The sequence below is a fragment of the Anarrhichthys ocellatus genome, unplaced genomic scaffold, assembly GCF_004355925.1.
Source record: "Anarrhichthys ocellatus isolate YVR2014 unplaced genomic scaffold, GSC_Weel_1.0 scaffold69, whole genome shotgun sequence".
NCBI classification, from domain to species: domain Eukaryota; kingdom Metazoa; phylum Chordata; class Actinopteri; order Perciformes; family Anarhichadidae; genus Anarrhichthys; species Anarrhichthys ocellatus.
The window spans coordinates 575,260-582,886 of NW_022280099.1; the positions used below are offsets into that span (position 1 = coordinate 575,260).

Sequence of the window (7,627 nt, forward strand, 5' to 3'; positions counted from 1 at the left end):
ACAACAAAGAGACACAACAAGACAACAAAGAGACACAAGACAACAAAAAGAGTGTAAACAACTATAAAGTCTGCGTCTTACTCCGGTGTAGGAGAGGTGGTGGGCCCATTGTCTCATAACCCGCCCATGCTTGAGGGGAGATTGTTTTTACTGTTTCTATGATGACGAAGGAATTGTCAAGCTCGTCATTGAAGCTGTGTTTTGTTGCTACCCGATGTACCAACACCTTTCAAAGACACGGAGATGTTTTTGTTCCTATAGAGTAGTAGTTTGTCAGCCATGTTCCCTCACATCAACAAGCAGACATTTCGGCTGCGGCTCTGTCCTTGCAGAGTTTGACATGTACTCAGTATATATATTCTAATATTCTAATGGGATCTTATCTCACTTAAGATACGTGCATGTTGGCTGAAGTATTAGGACTCCTGCCATCGCTTATGCAAGACACTGGCCTCAGACCTGCTTCTTTTAAAACTAATTAATTAATTAAACTAAGTATTTCCCCATGAAGTTAATGAAGTAATGACAAAAAAAAAGCTCAAACTTAAAGAAAAAAATCTTTCATTTGAAAGCGGACAATAATTGGCCCGTAGAGCAGGAGTGTGGAAATCCAGGCTTACTTCCTTTTGCACTGGATTACTATTAGCGTGCTTGTAATCCTCCCTGTTATCCAATGACACGCATCCTGCTCTTCCACACCCTGCACATTGTTCAATAACCCCCCCCCCCCCCCGATAGTGAGCAGGACAGGGCGTCTGAGAGGAGCGTGAACCTGTCTCCTGGCTCATCCTCCTCAACTTTCTTTCCTCTAATCTAACTTTAATTGCTCAGCCTCAACTTTACTTTACCTGAGCTGCTTGAGAGCAGTTCTGCTCCGGTTGGCCCCACACGCTGCCCGCAGGGCCCCCGCACGAAAGGTAATTTGTTGATGAGGTGCTTACTCACCCAAATCAATTCTTCCCCTTTCTTCACATCTCCTCCTCCTCCTGTCTCCTCCGAGGACTGACACATGCATCCTTTTTCACTGGCTACAAAAAAAGGACGTAGTCATTACAGTCGGCATGTGAGAACAGGAGCAGGGTCTGACTGTGGAGCCGGCTAATTGAGCTCGGATGATTGAGTAGACACAGGTAGGCACTGTGTTTGAGTACGTTGTCCCCCCCGTCTCTCTTCCGTGTGGATGAGCATGAACAACAGGGCAGACTCTTTTACCCCTAATCAAGCTAATGGAGCGGTAACAAGCCGGTGGGTGAACTAAATGAGCAACGACAGGTAGAAGGGCCTCCAGGGCATGTGGGGGGGAGGGTTTAGGGAGTCAGGGGGGAGAGACTGAGTGGCAGGACACAAGATGATAAAAAGGCCCCGGCTAGTCCCATCAGATCCATTAGCAGGTGGTTCAGGTCTGAGGAGCGTTCAGGGACGAGTGCTGCGGTTCTTGTTATCAGCCACACCGCCAAAGAGTGACTTCAGAGCCGACACTGCAGGCGTCAGACGGGCTGAACTGTCGCATGACATTTGCATTTCATTGTAGAAATCCAACAGTTAACAGATGAGCCAGCAAAGACAGAAGTCACTATGGTGAGTGAATTCTGCTTCACTGCTTCTGATAGAGTGCTGTTGTTTACCTGTTGTTTACCTGTTGTTTACCTGTTGTTTACCTGTTGGCTCAGCTGTTGTGGAATATTAGTGTGATGTCCAAATTTCCTTTTTTTTTTTTTTTAAACGTGACATGATCAAAAGCATTTGGTGAGATTTTTTCACCCCATCTGCTGTTTCCGAGGTCAAGAATGGACTTTTAAAGCTACATCTTTGACCTTTTAACTGTATTTAAATGTCCTTTTATGTTTCTTTTGCACTTTGTCTTTTCGTGTTTTGAATCTGTTGTCAAAGATCCACCTGTTAATGTGACCAAACGCTCTAGAACACCTACTGAATGGATCTTGTGATGAGATTTCGGTTTACATGTAAAAAGCCTGTGGAGCACTTTGTTTGAACGCGGCAACGGGATTTACTGCAGCTCTCACAAACCTTGTGCGATAGGGGCTGGAGCTGAGGGCCACTTGGGCTCGGTACTGAGGGCGCGGTACTGAGGGCGCGGTACTGAGGGCTCGGTACTGAGGGCGCGGTACTGAGGGCTCGGTACTGAGGGCGCGGTACTGAGGGTAATATATTGACCACTAATTACTTTAATTCTGGCCGAAGTTGTGTCAACACCAGCTATTTTGTAAAGCTTGTCAATCTCTGTGTGGTCTCTTAAAGCACTGGGCTGTCATCAAACTTGCAGCTGTGAAAGTATTTATAACGCTCACCGACCTTTGACTCTACAGTGAAACAGTCACTGAGGGAAAATAAGGGGAGCAATGCAACCTCAGGGAGCTCATTCTGCAGGTTAATATCCTTATTTTTTGTTTGATTTGGATTCAAATACGTAAATCTTTCAAGAGAAGAATCACATTTTATAACTTTAAGCACAGAATGCGTTGTTATATTTCAATAACAGTTCATTTATTCAGCATAAAGTCCTCGAAATGCTTCGTATCGTGTTTGCCAGACTGGGACCAGTTTACGGAACTAGATCTTGTACGGGACGTCCTGACTGTGGCGCTCTAGTTGTCAAATGTCTTGTTACCATCAAGATGGGAATTAAAGTCAGATTAACGTCACACGTCGGCTTATTAAACAGCAGCATCAGCTGCAGACAACCCAGATCCAAGTCCACCTGGGGTCTATTTTCCTTGGAGGTTTGTCTAAAACCAGCCGAGTGTTAAACAAGCTCAACTTCAACAGCAGAATCTCATTAACAACATCTACAATAAACAGTTTATAACATACATGTAGAAGCTTATAATAAGTGACACACACAAGAAGGCTAGTTTAGTATCATCTTGAATGAGACAGAACAGACCTCAGAATGCATCTGTGGTTCAGAAAGCCACAAAATATTACTGATAAGAACACTCCTTTTCTTTTTAGTCCAAGGCCTGGAGCTGGTTGGGATTCTGTCTCTGCCCTGCTTTAGTGCCCTTGAGCAAGTCACTGACACCTTTCCAGCCTATTTTAAACCTTTTTTTTTTTTTTTTTTTACCTGAAGCTTAAAACCCCTCTTGAACACACCAGGCTTTAAAGAAAAGTGCTTGTGTTGTGTTGCCTCTCTGACCTCCAGGAGGCCTGGACTGCTGCTCTTCCTGCTCTGGATCTCTCTGCAGCCAGACTCCCTCCACCGGGCGTCAGCCGTCAAGCTGCGGCACTTCATCGGCTGCGCTGTCCGGGAGTTCACCTTCCTGGCCAGGAAGCCCGGCTGCGGGGGGGTGCACGTCACCACCGATGCCTGCTGGGGGCGCTGTGAGACCTGGGAGGTAAGCAGGGGGGGAGGGGGGGGGAGACAGGTTACTGTACACACAGAGAGGAGAGGTGACTCAAAGCTGACATCTTTACACAAGAAGAAGATTAAATGTAGTAAATGAGTCAGGGAATCAAATACACAGAGAGAGAGAGACACATGTACAGAGACAGAGATGTGAGATCCCCACGGGGGGGGGGTCCTCTTTCCTCCCTCAACATGAGGTCAGAGCAAGGTCCCACATACAGCAGATAGATGCATGAATATTAGAACAGACACATCCATGTCAGACGTCTGAAGAAAAGCCCATTCTGTGTTGATAATAACTGACTCTTTCGTCACATACTCATAGATGAGTGACATCTATAAATCTTGCATAGGGTCGGAGGAGGACAGGAGGGCTTGTGGAGCAGCTCGCACTGAAAATTGAGTTAACGTTCTGCAAGAATGAGAAAAAGGCGGCGGTGGAATCCAGAGATATTAATGCCTTCTTAACAATGCCTCAAGTGCATAAACGACACAGGATTTCATAAGTTGCCGCATACTGATTACAAAAAGAAAAGAAAGAGAAATGCTGCGGAATCTCCAGTTTCATCTGGTGCATTGTATTCAGTGACAACAGGCATTAGGAGGCTCATGACTCTCTCTGCTTTGTTATTGCGGTGGAGCCGCTGCTATGTGCAGGAGGCCCGAGCTGAGCTTTGTGATACCCTTTGGATTCCCCTCGGGGGGGGGCACTCATCCCCCCCCACCCCCACCACCACAGGGAGGTCAGGACACAGTAGAAGGAATCAATGTCTCGCTTTAAGGACAAACAGGTTAGGGGGGTCTCTAACTACAACTACCGGGCTTCAGGATTTACAACCTCCACCTTCTGTGCACCCAAGCTATGATAGAGAATTTTAAATGACTGCAACAGCAGAATTAGATTAAATCCCTGGAACGCAGACACTACAAGCAATTAATAGGAGCTTTGCAGATGTGTCACAAACCTCCCTCCAAACACAGCGTCACCGGAGCTTCACTGTGTGCAAATTACGATGAGCAAAACAAATGACTTCATTTCAAAAATGAAAAGTCTAATGAGGTGGATTTGTTTCCATGTCGGGTTACTGTGACGTGAGAAATAGTCATTAAAGGTAAACTGGTGAAGCTTTAGACCACTAGAGGTGCTGGAGAGCAGGTTCCCTGATGAGCGGGAGATCTTTTATGTGCTCTGAAAGTTTAGTTTATTACGGCCGTTTTAGATATATATAAAAAATAATAAAGCTTACTACACCGCGTCTTTTTAAATGGTTTTGTACAGTCCATTTTAGATTCATACACAGGAAATTACAAAAAATAAATAAAATGTGTGATTAAAGTCCCAAACAAAAATAATTGTATTTGTTATTTTATATATTAATGGTGCAGTTAATATATGGGAGCTATAAATCTTTAATACGGCCCCCCCAGCTAGTTTCACACCAAATTCTGTAGAGAAGAATGAAATGTCCAGAACCAACATCAACAACAACAGAGCATTATCAAAGTTTAGGAGAAAAGGTTGTTCAGACTACTTTGTTGTCCGTTTGTATGAGCAGAAGCCCGTCCTGGACACGCCCTTCATCGAGTCCTACCAGAGGGTTTGTACCTACAACGAGACGCGTCTGGTCTCTGTGAAGCTGCCCAACTGTCTGCCAAACGTGGAGCCCACCTTCACCTACCCCGTGGCCCTGAGATGCGACTGTGGAGTCTGTCTGACCAGCACCACCGAGTGTATAACATCTGTCTGACCAGCACCACCGAGTGTATAACATCTGTCTGAACAGCACCACCGAGTGTATAACATCTGTCTGAACCAGCACCACCGAGTGTATAACATCTGTCTGACCAGCACCACCGAGTGTATAACATCTGTCTGAACCAGCACCACCGAGTGTATAACATCTGTCTGAACCAGCACCACCGAGTGTATAACATCTGTCTGAACCAGCACCACTCTACACAATTCATTAGTGGTAATATGATAATTACATGATGGGCATCAATGCTAATGCTTAAAGTACACTATAAGGGGTTGTGGGGGAGGATAACCCTTTTTTAGATGTTTAGATTTATAGCAACAAAGTTAGAGTCTGTTATGACTTAATAACCCTATAAATGTTAAGTTGAGCTACATCTTGTGCACACATTATATTGCTATTCAAATTATACATATTTACCCCGGTTTACATTTTAAATTACTGCCGGGAGAAATCTGAAAGAAAAGGCCAACTGCTTAAGTTTCGATTTGCTCTTAAAATATATATTTAGCAAAAAACAGGAAATCTTTGTTTGTGCTCGTATGTTTTGTTGTTCTATTCTGCTCGCAACTATTTTATGTTTACTTTTTAGAAATGTGATCATATCTGATTTTTCGGTAAAAGATATTGTTTAGTAAATATAATTCTCCCTTTGTCTCTTATTGTTTTGTCACAATTCAATATTCTTTCAGTTTAGTATAGTTGGAATGAGTTGGTTATGTAGTGTGACTTTTCATTCACCGTAAATGTAAATCATGCAAACTAAACTAGTAACTCTGACCGTCACATAAAAGAAGTAAAAGGTCAAATAGTTCCATTTAACATGAAGCAGATTCTCCTTTGTTCAAAATACAACAAAGAAATTGTTAAATTATTTCCATGATTCCACAGCTGCAAAAACAAAATGCTGTGTTTAGAACTTCCAGCCAGCAAAAGCGAGTTAATCAATCAACCTTCGCCCACGCCGCCTCCGTCCCACTACATGTCAGCGGTAATAACAGCGATGACGATCAAAAGGCAGCCTGTTATCTCTGGGGAAATCCTCTCCGCAGAAGCTTCGTCGTCCTCACAGATCCTCCTCCTTCAGCCTCACGTCCCCGTAGGAGCGGCTGTATAATTCATGACCACGGTTGGTACCCGTCAGGCTGTTTCAGGGCAGTGGAGGGGAAGTTGCACTTAACCTGGACTTATACTAGTGAAGGAAAGAAGGAATCTGATCCTGTTTCAGTGACCTAGACTTACAGTAGTGGCCTGGCTTTTATGATTGGCCTGACAGGTGTCATATGGATGTATTTCAGGTGTGTAACTGCCAGGCTGATACAACAATAGAGAGTCGAAGCCCCTCTACTTCTGGTGCCCCCCTTATTTCAGAAAGAAATGTCCAGAAGTCAACGACAAAAGACAAATATTTGTTGGATCCTGATTGAATTCTGCCATAAATTACACATATGTTTGTACATTTAAAAGATCATTTTTGCACGTCAAGAAAGTCCCAAATTGTTGTAGCTTTGTTGTCGTACTATTTATGGCTCAGTGAAGTACATCTCTCGTTAACAACATGGCCGTTCCGCATCGGTTAGCTTGTCTTGCTAAGTGTCTTAAAACTTGTTTTCTCTCTACTGACCAGCAGGGGGCGACTCTTCTGGTTGCAAAAAGAAGTCAGATTGTATAGAAGTCTGTGAGAAAATGACTTATTACCCCAGTTAACATTGTAAACATGAGTTCATGGTCTCAATCTGAAATAGATGAATGCATGTAAATATAAGCTGGTTTCACCCTGAATAAATGGTCTCCGATGAGTCATTGGCTCCCTCTGAGCTCCCAGCGGAGGTCATAGACCTCAGGTTAGAAACCTCCGTTGATGGTTTCATAGTACCCCCCCTTCTACAGCTGAAGGAGGAAGTGGTAAAGTCAGGAACGATTATGGCAGCGGGGGTCATCACAGCGACTCTCCTGTCAGGGTTGTTGAAGATAACGGAGGTCTCAGGAGAGCCAGCTGTCCAGACAGCTAACCTCTCCTCCTCTTATCCTTGAAGGCCTCTTCAGGACTCACACACACACTGCTGTCTGCTTGTGCATTTCCCTCTTTTTATAAGAGTAGACAATAAGGCTCTGTTCTGCAGGAAAACACAATTCACAATTCTGTTTTTATACACGTATATATATATATATATATATATATACACACACACACACACACACACACACACGCACACACACACACGCACACACACACACACACACACACCCCATTTCTCTCTCCTGCCCGGATACACACTCACTTCCTTTCAGAGGATTCAGTTATTGGTGAGCAGTGCGATGATGAAACAGAAGCCTTGTGGACTTCAACAATAAAAGACGTGCAGTTATTTACAGAACGATCAAATGACCATAATTACAATAAACGCTGGAATTAGTGAAAAGCACTGATTTTAATTTTAGCCACAAACAAAAGGTTCAATTATAACAACACTTTATTGTATTTGTCTCCGTTCTTCAGCCC

General features: G+C 43.9%; 1 protein-coding gene across 1 annotated transcript; it reads left to right on the forward strand.

The window, feature by feature from the left end:
• The first annotated feature begins 1,407 nt into the window (after positions 1 to 1,407).
• gphb5 (glycoprotein hormone subunit beta 5) lies at positions 1,408 to 5,115 on the forward strand. Its single transcript, XM_031873240.1, has 3 exons — positions 1,408 to 1,578; positions 3,164 to 3,356; positions 4,924 to 5,115. The coding sequence occupies exons 1-3, from the start codon at positions 1,550 to 1,552 to the stop codon at positions 5,113 to 5,115; spliced, it is 414 nt and encodes a 137-aa protein (XP_031729100.1). The 5' UTR covers positions 1,408 to 1,549.
• Positions 5,116 to 7,627: the final 2,512 nt, after the last annotated feature.

Bases quoted from the DNA above. Each gene is read 5' to 3' on its own strand.
- gphb5 (XM_031873240.1), top strand. From the start codon at position 1,550: ATGAGCCAGCAAAGACAGAAGTCACTATG. The intron at 1,579-3,163 runs GTGAGTGAATTC...TCTGACCTCCAG, and splicing joins CAAAGACAGAAGTCACTATG to GAGGCCTGGACTGCTGCTCT. The intron at 3,357-4,923 runs GTAAGCAGGGGG...TTGTATGAGCAG, and splicing joins GGCGCTGTGAGACCTGGGAG to AAGCCCGTCCTGGACACGCC.